This window comes from Periplaneta americana, chromosome 12, assembly GCF_040183065.1.
Source record: "Periplaneta americana isolate PAMFEO1 chromosome 12, P.americana_PAMFEO1_priV1, whole genome shotgun sequence".
NCBI classification, from domain to species: Eukaryota; Metazoa; Arthropoda; class Insecta; order Blattodea; family Blattidae; genus Periplaneta; species Periplaneta americana.
The window spans coordinates 108,170,369-108,188,414 of NC_091128.1; the positions used below are offsets into that span (position 1 = coordinate 108,170,369).

The following is an 18,046-nucleotide window of genomic DNA, read 5'->3' on the forward strand; positions in this document are numbered from 1 at the left end:
GTAAATTGGTCTCCATAACTGCTTTCATTTGGGTGAATGACGAACAGACAAGTACTCGCCATTTAAAAAATGCAATAGTGCTGCAAAATATCAATCCCATTATTTTTATGACGGTACGTGTTTTTGATATTATCATATTGAAAAATGTGTTTTTAACACCGGCATGTATTTATCTCTATTTAATATTGGATATAGTGTAAACTGGCATTGCAAAGTAATATACAGTAAACCCTCATTAATACGAACTTGGTTAAGACTAACACCTTAATATGAACAATTTTTCTGGTTCTGGCTCAAATACAGTACTTTTAATGGATTTTTATTTGGTTAATACGAATTTTTGTTTATATGAACTTCGAACAAATTTTCAGTTTCCAGTCGTTTGTACTCTCCTTTAATATAAAAAATGACAACATTTATGTACACTCTTTAAGTTTATTGCATGGGAATTCTCTTCATTCACTCTCATAGTAAAGACTTCAAGTGTTCTTCAAGATGTCGATTAGAACACGCATAATGTGTACTGCTGTATTTTCCACTGGAATTAGAGTAGTAGCTTAAAGTCATCTGTATCCTATCTCTAGAGGTGTCAGTGAGTGCTACAGTGATTTAACTGTTAGTTTCTGACGACCAGTGTTCGGGTTAGCACCTCAATACGAGCAACAACATGAGTGAAAGCAGGAAAAAATCTATAGATATCGAAACTAATATTAAAATTTTGATTGAAGTTTCTCACGATACTATGACAAAAACTCGAATTGTAAAACATTTTCAAATTCCAAAATCTACTCTTTCGACCATAATAAAAACCAAAGTTAAAACTGACGCTGCTGCAGCTTCCTGTTCTTCATAAGAAAAATTAAGCTAATTCATGCAGCAGAATATGAACAAGTGATATGTGGAGAGAAAACTTTAGTAAATGAAGGGGCCGTGAATGTATGGCTGGGGAGTTTCGAAGAAGAGAAAAATAAATACACTCCTAAGGATATTTATAACCTCGAAACAGGATTCTTCCACAACCTTCTCCCAGATCGAACCCTGGCTTACAGAGGTGACTATTGTCATGGTGGACAGCAAAGTAAACAAAGACTGTTACATTCATTTGCAACTCTGATGATAGTGAAAAATACAAAGCTTGGGTTACAGGAAAGTACAAAACCTAAGATGTTTCAAGAACCATCGATTGTTTACTCCTACCTTGCTGATACACTCATAAAAGAATGTGAACCTACAGTTCTGCTTTTCATGAATGGCTTATCCATTTCAACCAAAAAATTATTTCTCAAAACAGGAAAGTGCTTCTCACTCTTGATAACTGTGCCTCTCTTAAGATAAGATAGAAGGTTTGGAACTTACCAATGTGAGGTATTTTTTCCCCGGCTAATGTCACCAGTCGACTACAACCCTTGGATCACGGAATCATTTCCAATATGAAGAAAAATGACCGTACTCAGCTCGTTCGAGCTACTGTCATGGCTATAGAGAACAAGAAGATCCTAAAATGAACTGTTCTAGATGCAGTTAGAGCCTTTGCTAATGTTTGGGACTCAGTCACACCACAGACAATACGAAAATGTTTTCAGAAAGCATGGACCCCCGCAGAGGAGAATATGCAAAAGCCAGGCGAACCATTGAAAGCAGGGCAGGAACATGTACCAAAGGAATGGGATATACTACAATCTTTACTTCCTTCCAGAATTACATTCGAAGACTACTGTTCACTCGATGATGATGTGATAATAGGGGAAATGGAAGACAGGGATGCAGTCGATATTGAAGGTCAAGAAACTGCAAGGTCTTCAGATGACGTTGGTGATAATGATGAAGAGATTATGCCTTCTGCAAGAAATGAAGTCATTGTTGCCATTAACATTCTGGAACACTATGCGGCTATGTCAGATGTTTCTCAATCTTTCGTACAAGCCCTTAAACAATTGGTTTTCATTCTGCTACAGAGATGCAACCTCAGTTATATCAGTGTAGCATTGTAGATTTTTTCTAATTGTAAATTTTGAATCTAAGTAATATAGTCGAGCTTTTGTTAATTGAGTTTCAGATTACCATGCTGTGACAAATTCAGTGCCTTTTCTTTTTCATTGATGTAAATTTTGTCATATTTAATTTTTTTTTTTTTGTAACTTTTGGACAGTAAAATAATTTACAATAAATGTGATAATTATATGATAAAACACATAAGTGATAATATTGTGATAAGTAATAAGTGAGTTATAAGTGATGTAAATTAGATTCAGTGTGGTAATAAAGGTGGTAATTATGATAAAACACAAGTGATAGTATTGTGATGAATGATAAGTGAGTTAGAAGCGATTTAAATCAAATTCATTGTGGTAATAAAAGATGTAATTTTTATAAACTGGATAATCCCTGTATCCGGAAGAGGAACTTGGACTAACCAAGAAAAAGAAGGCCCAGATCTGGACACTTTCCTAAACCATGTGCATTAATAAAACATTCTTGTAACACAGTATTCAGAAAAGTTCACAGGTATGTAATTCGAAATTATCAGAATTTGGATAAGACGAAATTCTTTAATACGAACAGGCGATTTTTGGGTCCATTGAGTTTCGTCTTAAACGAGGGTTTACTGTAGTTAAACATTGAGAAACAGTATCATTTATTATTTATTAATTTCTCTCATTTCAGGTGGCAGAGAAGACTGTATTAGATGGAACTTCACCCCCTGTCCAAACTATCATTTTTGAAAACACTAATTATAAGTCAACTCCAGAATTAGCTATGAAAGCAAAATTCAGTAGTAATCATATGAAGAATCCGAGAATTGATAAAACAAGAGGAGGTGAATAATACTACTCCCCTCCCCTCGTCTTTCTTACTCTATCTACATTCTTAATTTGTTCTTAAGTTTATTCTTTGCTCTTTCTCTCTCGTTTTCTGTCCTGCCTGCCTGTTTCTCTTACTGTCACTCATTCTTTTTCTTTTACACGTATTTTTCTATAATTTATTTCAATATATAGAAAATGAAGACATATGACCCATATTAACGTACTTGAATTTAGGAGCAATGCATGGAAGATGGGTCACACTTCCAGAATTAAAGATGGACCATAAACAAAATGCAGCTCTTGCACATATGTACCTCAGGCTTGTATTCTCCTCTTTCCCTCTACACCACTGTCCGTATCGGTTGAGCTGTTGGTATCGTTGCCACATGCAGTAGGGCTGGAAGGAAGGGATGTTATTACATTATTCACCTGTGTTATTAGTGGCAGGGGAACATGACATACTAATTCCAGCCCATGTGCAGTGCTACTTCATTTTATTCTTTTTCCTTAGTGGCAGGGGAACATAACATTGTGTTAATCCTAGCATATGCACAGTGTCAGTGCATTTTGTTTGTGTTTCATCTATAGTTAACAGTGTTATTAATGAGGAAATTGTTTAATTTGCGGACATCTTGTTCATAGAAACAAAATAATACTCTGCATGTGAAGTTAATGCTAAATATGCAGTGGAGCTTTTGATTACACTGAACAATAAATTTTAACTATAAAGGGGCCCCCCCCCCCCACCCATACAAAATACATATGCAATTTGTAGTTAATTTTGTTGTACTACCTTAAAATATGCCATTAGATTTTACATAGCATCCACAATTTTTTTAAATTGCATACTGTACTTTTTTGAGAGAGTATTAAGTCCTCATTATTCCCAGGTCGTTGTAACCTTACACTTAACAGTTGTGTTGGCAGTCATTCTTATGAAAAAGTTGAATGCTGTGCTATAACCTTCTGAACCAATCAGAACATAGTATTTTCTATTAGCTGACTGCTTTTGCTATGCGGAGCATTGCTGTGCTGTCAGCTTGGTACCTGTTGTGTTACATGATGTTACTACCAAGTGCTCAGTTTGTGTGTTAGTGTTATAAAGTTGTAAATAATATATAGTGCTGCTGTGAAATGTCGCAAAAAGATGTCATTCAAGTGTTATAAAGTTATAAGTAATTTGTAGTGCTGCTGTGAAATGTCACAAAAAGATGTTCAGAGAACATAGTGAAAATATCTTTGCATAAAGGCATATCATTAATTAGTCAGACGTGAGAATTTGTGCGAAGGACTCCTTAATTTTACAACCAAGAGAAGAAATTTGTTCTTATATATGGCCGTCCCTCCATTATATTTTCATTATAATGTGCTTGGTGATTAGTATTAATTTGAAGGAAAATGTTATCTAATTAAAGTTCACATATAAGGTTCTATAATTATTAACTACAATTAAAAGTTAATTACCATTTGAATTAATGGAGGAGAATAGCAGACTCCATATAGATTAAATCAGTTGTTGTGTAGTGATCATTGTGGCAGTATCGCGTCTCTCGCTACCAACATTACGCAAAGCTGTCAGGTGCAGGGTTACAATGGCCTGGTTACAGTCATTTACAGCTGTAAAGTAGATAAATTTATTTAGCACTACATTCATCACAAATTGTTCTGGCTCGGAATAGAACGACATAACACATTAAAACTCAGTAAGACTAGAAACAGTTGGAGTAGTTTATACACTAAAATGATTATTTTTATTTCATTATTTTAACATCCAGTTTCAAAGTAATGTAATTGTGAAGTACTACATCAAAAACTATATTAGTAAAATGTAAAAGACGATTTTCTAAAATAACTGAGGGTAGTAGAGAGATGGATTTTAGCTTCAAATTAAACATTAAAAATCTTCATTAGATACATTCTATTTCATGCATTAAATTTTGTCGTCGAAATTCTAATAATTGTCGTTTTTGGCAGATCATTTACCAATACATTTCTCCTGGATGACTAAGGTAAAGATACAGGTATGTCATGAAGGTTTTTGGGTGGCTTGGTGGTAGAGCTCCATGCTTTCTTAACCTCGGCATTAAAATGAGGTAGTGTACCTGGATAACTAAGACTTGGACAATCTGGAGCATCCGCTCACTTCTCTGAGTGTTTTGTGTTTATGGTTTGTTTTGTTTCTATATGTGATTGCTGCAATATATAAAATTCTGTAGGCCCACTGTGATTTAGGCCTCTGGAAGCATGTCAGCTGTTTATTTCAGTGTCGAACATTGGTGAACAAACATCGTGATGTTCCCTGAAACCTATGATTCTGTGTTATTGGATTTTTAAAGCATTTATTAAACTTTTCTGTTAAATTAAAGTGCTATAAAAAATGTAAAGGGTTTAATAATTTTTTATAAAATTAAATTATTGTGTTCAAAACTTTAACCTAAATGAAAGATGTTTGTATGTGGCTAGGTTTTTCTTCAGAACGAATCGTCATTCTAATATGGATTCAAATTGTACAAATATAATCGTTTTGATATCATTGCAGTTTTGTGGAACAAATTAATGGTGCTAATTGAAGCTCCACTGCATTGAATATTAAATATTTTATAACATAGCAATTGCTTTAAAGCTACATGGTATATTAATTGTTACGTAATTTGTTTATAGTTGAGCGAATTTATGTGTATTGTATTATATTAAATATATGTTTGTTTTTTTTTAGATCGTAAAATTGGCGAGGATTCAGAAGATGTAACATTAGGTTTCGCAAATAAAAACTCAAGCGCAATGGGAGATTTGAGTAAAGGACCAGATAATAAGGCTGAACCCATACAGATGCCACCATTGTCTTTCAATAAAGTAAGTTCTGTGTGTCTTGGAAGACTTATTGACAAAATAAGTGTAAGTTCAACAAGTGATACAGATAATTTTATTTTTATCTGTGTTTGTTCTCTCTTTGATTTGAGTTTTTTCCTCCATTTGATATTTATGTTTACTTTAACCTTCTATGCGATTATTTATGTTTACTTTAACCTTCTATGAGATTCCTCACTAATATTAACAGCATCAAAATGACAATAGAAGAAAAAGCACTGATTCAATATGAAAAACTTATCAGATTACCAGGAAACAATTGGCATTCGTACAGTCCTCTATGTAGATTGAAAACTCAAAAAATTTCATATCCATTGTTCAAGAATTAAAACAGGAAATCAATATCCCGAATTTAAAAGAAAACTTACAAATTAAGCCAAACCCTTTAACTCTATTAAATATAGAATATAATCTAAATTTAACAGAAGAAATACTGAAATCAGAAGTAAACACTGAAATACTGAAACAATTGTCTTTAGAGACAATTAATATTAAGTACCCTCCACAAAACTGGCTTCATTTATACACTGACGGATCCTTGATCTCCAGAGAAAAAAGTGCCGGTGCAGGTGTTACGTGCTGTCTCTTCTCACTTTATAGATCTCTTGGATATGGAACAACAAGTTTTGATGGTGAAATCATTGCAATAAGTGAAAGTCTCGGGAATCTTCTATGCCACATCAATAAATTTAAGAATGCAGTTATATTGTCAGACTCCAAAGCAGCTATTCTGTCAATAGTCTCTAAACACACACCTTCATCTCAAACAGCAGAAATAACTAAAATGCTCTCTCAGTTAATATCACAATTGTATTCCAATGGATACCATCCTATTGTGGAATCCTGGGAAACGAGAATGCGGATGCTTTAGCAAAGAAGGGCAGCACTGCTACTTACAGACCTGTTACTAAATCTACGTTTTACTCTGTGAAAAGATTTATTAAATCTACATAGCCTACTTAGACTTTAACGAACAAAATTTGATAACACAATCTCAGGAGAAAAAATGGAACTCTCTGCATCAAAATCCACAGTTAATTCCCGATTTACCACGCAAATCGTCTGTAGCTGCATTTAGATTGGCAACAGGCCATGATTGTTTGGCCAAACACCTGCATAGAATTGGAATATATCAGTCCCCTAACTGCCCTTTGTGCAACTCAAACCAAGAAATGGATTCGGAACACCTCAAAATCTGTGCTTCAGTGGCTGGCCATGATAATATCTTTGGAAGATATTGGAGTGCAAGAGGTCAAATGACTTTATTGTCAAATGCCTGGCATTAGAAAACAACAACAACTTTAACCTTCATTCAGTAGTAAGAAGTAACAGGTAGTCCAAAGTGATATATGTAAGTGAATATATACAATACATATTAAAATACTGTATTTACCTGCAAATATGGCACCATTTTTTAACAAAATTTTCTTACAAAAAATAGAGAAGGAATCAGTGAAGCTGTGTGGGAAAAACAAAGATGACATAGCTGCTTCTACCCACTAAAAACTGAAATGTTGCTAGGAAAAATATGTAAGAATCTGTTTACACGTAAAATATAATTATTATTGCACAGTAGGACTAGTTCAATGTAACATTGGAAAATCAGTAATAAAGAATACTTAAAACATATAGTAGGTACATTCTGTAATTGCTGCTTTACAATTTTCTGGTAAACTTAGCGATAATCATTGATGATATCATCACATTATCATCATCATCGTTTTCTTTCTTAGCAGAGCATCAGGATGACGATTCCACAATGTTTTCAGCCAGTCATTCACGAGATCGACAACCATGTACCTCTTTTCCTGAACACTGATGTGTATGCCTGGAAGGAAGACTCCTGTTGGCAGAGTTTTCCTCGTAAAAATACTATGGAGGCAGTTTCCTCCCATCAGCAGTAACAGTTGACTTTGCTGTACAGTGCAGTTTCTCTGCCCCTGTAGTCTTAAACAAAACACTGGATTTACCTTAGCATTTATTGTCATACTATTAGACATACCGAAATAGACTGCAATCTGAACTGCTTTGCCATTTTGTTAAAGAAGAAAGTCATTTTCTTTTTGCAAGCAGTTCACAAAATAATGGAACTCAACTCAATGACATTGTATAATCAGCAGGTAGTTGCTGCCATAATGAAGTTCTTCTGGAGCTGAGTCCATTTCTGTGCATAAAATATACTGTCCAACCTCTGCTTGTTTTGAACTCTTGACCACGATACCTTTCGAATTCGTGATTTTGCATGTTTTCATCTGCATCATGTCATGAGTGGAAGGCATTTGCATTAGTCCTTGTTTCCCTCATCCAAGCCAACACTTCTTTGTTGATATCGGGATATTTTCCTGGCAACAGTTCTCGAAAAGATATCATAAACCTATTATTTTTCGCAGCCATTAATTTTTCTTTTTGGTTCCACTATTAAAGAATGTTGTTGGCTAGACAGAAACTTATGAGCTGACGCTCTCACACCAATTCTTTCTGCACAAGTAGAACTTATAATTTAAACACAACCATGAAACTACGATATTTATCACTCATTGTATTTATTTGTACATAATGATGCTGCCGATAAACCTCAGACTGTTCATATCGCATGCAGTGGGGCAAATTAAGTTTTTCTGAGAATTTGCTACAAGAGAAAGTTGTGATTCGTCCTTGAAACCAAGATGTTCATTTTAAAATTGAAAAAAAAAAAAAAAAATGTTCGATGACAAACTATTTTTTTTTTTATTATTATAAATTTGCAAGTAAATATGGTAATAACTAGACCTTTGTCCCTTAATTTTTCGTCCAGTCTTCTTTAACTTTGATAAAATATCTTTGTCATAAAGTTTATCATCTTTATTGCTTTTTGTTGTCTCTCATAATGTTTTTTAGCTGTAATAACTGTAATAACATGTACTTGTTGCTAAGATATATTAATTGTTTTTTCTATTTTCACTTGTTTATTTTTTAGAATGAAGATGGTGTGGATATGAAACTAGACTTCACTTTCGATTCTGAACTCTCACAGTTAACAGATGACAAGACAAATAAGACAATGGGCCTACCCCGTTCAATGCATATGACTCCTGGTGTACAGTCCACAATATCGTCTCCTGCTGCTGATTTAAATTTTAAGATTGCTTCTGTGAAGAAGGTATTTCTATAATTTGTTTTGTTTGTTAATCTTGCATGAGTTATTTACAGAAGGCAAAGGAAAAACATATGCTAAGTGTTTAAAAATACATGTACAGTGAAACCTGTCTCATTGACGCCTCTATCAAGTGACCACTTACAGTAATAGACATCTGTTCTAGCATACCGCTGATCAGTCATTCAAAAGTATATCCATTTCTATTGAGTATCATTTATATAAACTTCTAGTTATAAGACTATCCAGAATTAGGGTATCATAGCATGCTAGCATAGGCGGAGAGAGAACATGATCATTTAATAAAGGTATTTTCGGGGGGGGGGGGGCATATTTCTTACAGTGTTATATCCATATCCGCGATGTTTCGGACCGAGTTGTATAGGGCTAGAACTGTAAGTCTACTACAAATTATAATAGGGCAAAACTTAAAACAATCTCCCAATTTTTTTCTGTCATACACAAACACATGTATACATTAATAACACTATGTAACAGTGCTAACAGAAATAATAATAATAATAATAATAATAATAATAATAATAATAGTAAGCTGCCCCCCATTGAGGGTAGCCCTTATGGACTCCGTATATCCTCAAAAAAAATTATTATACATATGTAAACATAGATATTAAATTTTAAAGAAGGGAAAAATTACAATTGCTATTAATGTGGCACCATGTGATTAATTAGGATTTGGCAGGATTTTTTTAACACAATTTTCACAATGTCATCCCTCAGAGATGGTAGAGCAAACTGCTGTCGAAATTCTTCTAAAAAAGCTGGTATAGTCCCTCGAGCACCTATGAGCAAGCCGAATACCTTAACGTGAATTAAAGCATATTTCAGCTTGAAATAGTTGACTGTAGGCTCATAGATCGACTTCTTCTCAAGGTGGACCTCGGCTGATTGATGACATTCTACTTCAAAACGTATCGTGGGGTCCACAATGATGCCCTGTTTAGTGTCAGCATTGTACACTAAAATATCTACTCGTCTCGTTGACCCATTTTCAGCTAGACAGGAGATTTCTTCTTCTTCTTCTTCTTCTACTATCCAGCCCTTATTTCTTAATGTTGCAGCAATTTTGGATCTTACAAGATGATGTCTAGAGTTCCTCAAGAGCAATCCCTGTTCACAGAATCCCAAGACGTGTGCTAAAGTTTCAATCTCCGGGCAGCCATGTCTGCACCGGGTACCGTTGAGAGATCTGCCAGGAATGGAATGAACAGCTGCTAAATTTGCTGTTATTTTCAGGCTAGATATCCATTCACTAGTCGAAAGTCCTTTCTTGTTTGCAATCCAACTGTTGGCAGCTGTTACTTCGCTATACATCTCAACACCTTTTCCCCATCCTGAAGCTTACCTTCCTGAAGATATCATATGAAATGTGTGTGTGTATCTAATGCTCTGGATTTAACAATGAAGTCATCATCCTTCTTGCTTCCCAATATTTACTTTGGGATGCAACATTTTAATGAGCTGATTTGAACCATTTTCTTGAAGGACACCATGTTTTTAAGAATTGGCGGTTGTACTGTCCTTTCTCAACCCCCTATATGAAAGGAGGACCACACCTGTCTTTGGTCAGCGGGTCCTTCAGACCTAGCCGGGAGAGCTTACTTGAGTCCACCGACCGTTCCCACCTCTGCCTCCTGTGGGACGCATCTCTATGCCATGACAGGTTAGCATAGATAGTTACCTGTTGGTCCGCGGGAGATATTTCATTTCTCTCCTACCACTCATTTCTGAGAGGCATTCCCCGATCCGCCACCTGGGGACGCGCCCTCTAGGGGTTACAGGTTCCCCCGAGGGTCATATGAAATGTAAATTCTATTTACTTTACTTAATCTCTCGTATTTAAGCTTACACATTATACCGAGATCACTTTTCTTTTTTCTGCATTGTTCTGCAGTATGTTATTCATATTTCTCCAAGTGGCAAACTTCTAACACATGAGTGCAGGCCATTACAAAAGAAACATTACAGTGCTTCCATTTCTCAAATGAGGTATAGAAATTCTTATACATTCAGAAATTTAAAATAAATATTATTGTCCAGACACATGATCTGAAGACATTAATTCGTCAATTTAAGCACAGAAAACTTAATCATTAAAAAAAAAAAAAAAAACCAAGAAAAATCTTTTGAATTCAATATTTTCTAACGTTAATAGAAAAAAAAAAAAGTTCAGACCAGTTTGGGGGGGCATTGCCTCCCCCCATACCTCCCTATAACTTCGTCTATGCGTAGTTAGATGTATTATGAATGTCAAAATATGACATGAAGAAAATTCACATATTTATGGATAAACTTCTGATGTACTTTTATTTTCTCATTGTATGAACTATGAAGAGAAAATATTGTAGTGCTGTAAAAAAATCTTTTTCGAAATTTTCACAGAAATAAGTAAATAATAAATAATAATTTTCACAAAAGGCAACTGACTTGTAACAGAACATTGTAATGTAATACGAGTATTTGCTAGTCAGTGCAGGGTAATGAGCACTGAGTGGAGATGCTCAGTGTGTGCATGAGTGCTCCACTCGGCTGTGTTTTTCGCGAATACCTTCGACTGTTACACTACAAGTCAGTCCACATCAGACCGTGGGTCTGATTCTATATATTGTAACACAGTTTCTTTCATTTTGAGGAATACTGTATGTCATTGTGAACTATTCTGCTATACAATATATTGACCAACCTGCATAGAATTGGAATATATCAGTCCCCTAACTGTCCATTGTGCAACTCAAACCAAGAAATGGATTCGGAACACCTCAAAATCTGTGCTTCAGTGGCTGGCCATGATAATATCTTTGAAAAATATTGGAGTGCAAGAGGTCAAATGACTTTATTGTCAAACGCCTGGCATTAGAAAACAACAACAACATATATTGACCAACTTTTGGTTATACATAGAACAAATACATGTTTATCACTATACTTCTGCACAGTACCCGAGACAATGTGTGCATGCTGAAGTAATTTTTATATAAATATTTATGAATGCAATATAAAATAATACTTCATTTGAGGTGAATATTTTTGTAGGTTTGGGAGAGCATGCCTGCAATGCCCACAGTGATCGAACATAATGAAGATGGAAGTGTAGCTTCAACTGCTTCATCATTTACCCCCACATTCGGAAATCCTGTTGATGCTGGGCTTGATCCCTCGTCTTTTGCTAAATCTGTGGATGGACCAGGAGTTGTGTCAGGTGATGATGGATCACCGTTGAATCCTGGGGAAGTTGTGTACAGGTATGAAGCAAGTGAATATTGTGTTCGGATTGTGTAAATGTAAGATGGCATCAGTAATTACTGTGCTTTACTTATTGTCTTCTTTTCCATGATTTAGTCCTGGTCCTCCAATGCAGGGTAATCCGAATAATTACAGTGGAGGTGTAGCAGTTTCTGCTGTTCCTAGCATGGCCAAAAATGATCCCACATCCACTTCAAGTAATGTGTGTAAGGTAATTTCATATTCATTTTTAATTATTTCTCATGTTTAGTGTGGAGTCAAAAGTGGTGGTATTTTCTTAATGAAATACTTCATTTTAACTGTTTCAGAGTGCTTTTTTAGTTTTGTAATTAAATCCATGCTTTAATTTAATCAATTCATTATTTTCATGTATTAGACAATCAGTGAAATAGATTTGAGTGATTGAAGATTTTTATACTGGGTGACTACATTTGTTGAGAAATCACAACACGGTGACCCGAATCTCCTCCAAGCCACTTGCAGATTCCACTTATGCAGAGAGCTTACTATTAGTAATATGCTATGCAATATTGGTTATTCAACACACCACACTTGTAATGTAAAATATTACGAAATATAAGCAATTAAAACTAAAACTCGTACACTTTTAGAAATGACTGTCTAAAATATATATATATATATATATATATATATATATATATATATATATATATACTTATTATTTGGATGAGAGATGGATGAATACAGGGTATACCAAATAGCATATGGACAGACACCACTATCAGTACGTAAAAAATAAGCTTTTCTTAGAGGCTTGTCGACGAGATTAAAAACCTGAATGCCAAGGGCAAGGGATTCATTCTTCTACACAATGGCAGTGACATGTGTTTTGTTGAGGATATGCCAGTTATTCTGACATGTCTGACCTCGAACTGCTACCATATGGTGTTAGCAAGTGCAGAAGTATTTTACACAGGTTGTAACTTTATTAATGGCAACTATTTATTTATTAAACCAAACCCTTTAACTCTATTAAATATAGAATATAATCTAAATTTAACAGAAGAAATACTGAAATCAGAAGTAAACACTGAAATACTGAAACAATTGTCTTTAGAGACAATTAATATTAGGTACCCTCCACAAAACTGGCTTCATTTATACACCGACGGATCCTTGTTCTCCAGAGAACAAGGTGCCGGTGCAGGTGTTACGTGCTATCTCTTCTCACTTTATAGATCACTTGGATATGGAACAACAAGTTTTGATGGTGAAATCATTGCAATAAGTGAATGTCTCGGGAATCTTCTATGCCACATCAATAAATTTAGGAATGCAGTTATATTGTCAGACTCCAAAGCAGCTATTCTATCAATCGTCTCTAAACACACACCTTCATCTCAAACAGCAGAAATAACTAAAATGCTCTCTCAATTAATATCACTCAATAAAAGAATTGTATTCCAATGGATACCATCCCATTGTGGAATCCTGGGAAACGAGAATGCGGATGGTTTAGCAAAGAAGGGCAGCACTGCTACTTACAGACCTGTTACTAAATCTACGTATTACTCTGTGAAGAGATTTATTAAATCTACATACTTAGACTTCAACGAACAAAATTTGATAACACAGTCCCAAGGGAAAAAATGGAACTCTCTGCATCAAAATCCACAGTTAATTCCCGATTTACCACGAAAATCGTCTGTAGCTGCATTTAGATTGGCAACAGGCCATGATTGTTTGGCATGGAATTGGAATATATCAGTCCCCTAACTGCCCATTGTGCAACTCAAACCAAGAAATGGATTCGGAACACCTCAAAATCTGTGCTTCAGTAGCTAGTCATGATAATATCTTTGAAAAATATTGGAGTGCAAGAGGTCAAATGACTTTATTGTCAAACGCCTGGCATTAGAAAACAATAACATTTATTCATTACGAATGTACAAGTGATACATCTGTAAAACTTCTACAGTCCTTCAATGTAGTAACCAGCATTGTCTACAACTCGTCAGCAATGTGGAAGTCGTATCCCCGTAGCAGCTCCTTTTCTGTTGATGTTTGTGATGGACCGCCCTACTGCCTGCAGAATATCGGGAACAGTCTGGAATCGAACGTCACGAAGTTGTTCTTTCATCTTGGGATTAAGTCAAAATCACAGGGGCTTAAGTCCGGTGAATGTGGTGGATAGAAAAGCACTTCTCACCCACAGCGACGGTATAAATCAGAGCTACAAGTGTGCCGTGAGCTTCCTTGCGTTATCCTCCAAATGATGGGAGGGTTATGCAAAATGTGTGGGCGCTTTCTTCGCAACACTGGTCTCAGATTATGCTCCAAAAAAATGACAGAAATATTGTGTATTAACATTCTGTCTTTGCGGGACGGTATGTGTTAGGATGACGCCGTCACAGTCGTACACAACAATCAGCATAACTTTCACATTCATAGAGATACGACGCACTACTGTTTTTCGTGGTGACCATAATGACGCCACTCATTTGATTGGCGCTTAAGTAGAAGTTCGTATAACCTGGCCCATGCCTCATCAAGCGCAACAATATGCCGTAAGAAGGTGTCTCCTTCACGATCATAACACTCCAAATGAGTTTGAGCGGTGTCATATCGTATCCATCGCTGTGCCTCCGTCAAATCCCAGGGAACCCACCAAGATTCAATTTTTCTCATTTTTAGGCTATTCTTTAGAATACAAAACACAGTCATATGCGATATTCCTATCTCCTGGACTAATTCACGCACTATCTGTCGTCAATCGTTGTCTAATAGCATGGAAACAGCTTGCATTTCCTCTTCACTAACACTCGGACAACCTGGCCGAGCCATGTTTTCCACTGGGTCACACCCCTCGTTGAAGCCTCGAACCCACCTCGCCACAGTCGTGTATGGTAACGACGTCTCTTCATATGCCTCAACAACACCATCATGACATTGTCGTGCTGTACGACCACGGGCAGATTGAATTTTTAGCAAAGATCGCTGTTCCTGCTTTGTAAACACGGCGAAACATAACTGCTTAGAGCTGTAACTAACAGGAGACTAACTTCAACTCTCCACAGCGCATGTACTGTAAGTCGGACGGAAGAGTCCTTTTAGAGGGGAGGAGGGCAGATATAGACTAACAAGTGGTAGAAGTGACAACAATTAACTCTGTCTCGTTTCGCTTTTACAGCAGTGTTGCCACTATTAAAGTTATACCCCACGTATGTTCTATGTAATATTATTTTAAATAATTATGTATCCTATTATTTAGATCAAGCTGTTATTTTTTTTCTTTAGAACAAATAATAGTGCAAGTACTTCTCCACATGCTTGGAGATTACAAATTATGGGGACAATGTTTACTTGTACTTCCAAATTAAATGGTACAGGGTTTAGCTGCAGTTCCTGTTGAGAAATGCAGACGTGATATTCCCAGATGTTATTTTTCAGCTCTTCCAGTGTATGTGAAATATTTTGTACACTTTCTCTCATTTACCTAGAGATAAAAGTTGGAAGGGTTTTGGTCAAGGAATTAAGGGGATCATATAATATTTATACAAATAATTCTATCATCGAATACTGTTCAAAGTTTGTCCATAAATTAATCACCTGTATGTGCTCTTGCAAAATCCCGTTGAAAAGGGACCATGCTTTTGCCTTTTTTTCTTGACTTTCATATGCAAGGAACTCTGAAAGACAAAGAATATAAGAGTACTCCACATATCCTGTAAGAAGTGAAAAATAGCATCTGAGGAAACTTAGTATTTCTGAACAAGAGTTGCAGTGAGTGATGTCACTACACTTACAGTAGTAATATTTTACATTAACAGTAAGTGGTGCGTCAAATTACTTATACTGCACAGCTTATTACAAATAGAAAGCTCAGTTGAGAACAAGGTCACCACATTGTGGTTTTTCTGCAATCCGTTAACAAAGTATTTTGTTTATATATAAAAAGTATGTTGAAATTAAATAAAATAGAGATGGGGTATGAAAGCATTTTGCCATCACAGCTCCAAACTGTGGCAGCTCCAGAAAAGTCGCTTTGATAGATAAGGAATACTCATGTTTCTCATCACGAGCCGACATGTGTATGTTTATTGCTCTTCTGCGAATTGAATTGATATGCACGGTGCAATGTCTTATATCAACATTAGTGATTAGTGCAGCATGTATATTGAAAACGAAACACACTCTGAGCTGTTATTGCGATATGTGGCGCATATATTCATCCAAGAATGTTTACAATTGATTAAATAAACCATTCGTGGAAGAATATAGCTAGTGCATGAGACTTCAGTATAAAAGAGTTGTCGATTGTGAACTTCTGAGTGTGATGAAAATTAATTCGATCTCAGTTACGTTGTTCTTAAAGTTAATCTTCTGACTTGCATTTCTCTGGACTCTGGAGCTGTCATTTAATATGTACATCAGTAACCATCCCTATGAGTCACATATCGGGCAGAGAAGGCAATTTCTCGGAGCTGTGATTTTGGAACTAGTCACAGTCAGAACCAGTGACAAACCTATCACAGCAACAAAATCACAGGTCTTCAAATCGCACACCACAATAATTTCCTATATCTCATAATGAAAGAACGAGGATTCTGAAGTAGGGAATATGTGAATTAAGTGAACTAATAAATATGATAACAGAAGAAACTCTATTGAGAGAGATATGGCCTATGTTTAGTTCGTTATTTTTTTATTTTTATTTTTATTTTTTTTTGTGATTTCATTGTATTCAACAGTTAATTTATTTAGTTATGATTTTGGATGTGAAGTATAAGTTGATGGGAACGTGTGATGATGTTAGTGACACTTGAGTATAAGTTTTATGTATTTATTTATTTCTCCAATATAGAATATTGATAACCATATGAAAGAATTGTTTACATTGGCAACCAGTATTATAATGTTGTCATGAATAAAATTAATGTTAATCCATCTACATCCACATCTTTTGTTAATTCCTCAGATATAATAAAATGTACCATTTGTAATAGAAATTTTACAAAAAGAGGTATTCACATACATATAGCTAGAAGTCATAAGTCGTCATCTCAAAACTCAGTTAACAACATTGATTGTATTACTAATGATACTTTTCAGCAAAGAAAGTCTTTACGAGAAAGCGAGACTTCTCATAATTTTCAAAGTATACAGGGGAGTAAAGCCTCTGATCCATCTCAGTGTCCACGCTGTGGCTGTTTCTAGTCAAGTAAACATGGATTAAAAATTCATATCAGCAAAGTCCACCATGAAATATATCGCCAGACCTTATTGTCACATCATAGAAAACAAAACCATAGTTCTGAGATATCTGAGGATATGGATTGTAACTCATCATCCCCTCAACATAACAATATTGGAAATCGCACTGTGTGCACAGAATTTAACTAGAAAATGACAGAATGGCGAGATAGATTTATTCTTGATGTTAATGATGAAGACTACGATCTTAATGTCAACCAGTGGACTGAATTCTTGGCTACAGCGATTGATTTCCTTCCAGGTCCAAAACACCCAGCTCAGAAGTACTACCAATATCGGAAAAACAAAATTAACACATAACCAAAAGAAATATAAACAAACTACAAATCCAAAATGTACAACTAAAAAAGATCGACTGAAACAGAGAAAAATATGTTTCAACTTACACAATACCTCTACAGTATTACAACCAACGGAGGAAAGCAGTAAGGTCTGCCCTACGTTCTAAAGCTGAAAATTGCAGTGTTTCAACTGAAGCTATATTTAATACTCTTCTGATACACATGGACAGCCTAATCATATGGTTCGTACTGAATATTCTTCCACTCTAAAAGTAGATGAACAAATTGAAATGGACGACATGTTCGTGGAAACAGTAAGTGGAAATTGAGACAGCCCTAAGGAGTATAGCAGTAGATACATCACCTGGCCCTGATCACATCATTGCGAGCGTAATTAAAAATAAAACAGCAATAGAAATAGCTTCTATTGCTACACGAATGTTAAAAACTGGCTTCATACC

At 35.5% G+C, this 18,046-nt stretch overlaps 1 protein-coding gene across 6 annotated transcripts in view; it reads left to right on the plus strand.

Moving 5' to 3' along the window:
- The window catches only part of LOC138710789 (protein PRRC2C-like), a 141,037-nt gene that overhangs the window by 82,586 nt on the left and 40,405 nt on the right, over positions 1-18,046 (plus strand). For all 6 annotated transcript variants that reach the window (XM_069841899.1, XM_069841900.1, XM_069841901.1 and 3 more), the window contains 5 exons: positions 2,665-2,818; positions 5,521-5,657; positions 8,629-8,811; positions 11,860-12,068; positions 12,166-12,280. In XM_069841899.1, coding sequence (XP_069698000.1) covers positions 2,665-2,818; positions 5,521-5,657; positions 8,629-8,811; positions 11,860-12,068; positions 12,166-12,280 — 798 coding nt within the window. The remainder of the gene's footprint in view (positions 1-2,664; positions 2,819-5,520; positions 5,658-8,628; positions 8,812-11,859; positions 12,069-12,165; positions 12,281-18,046) is intronic.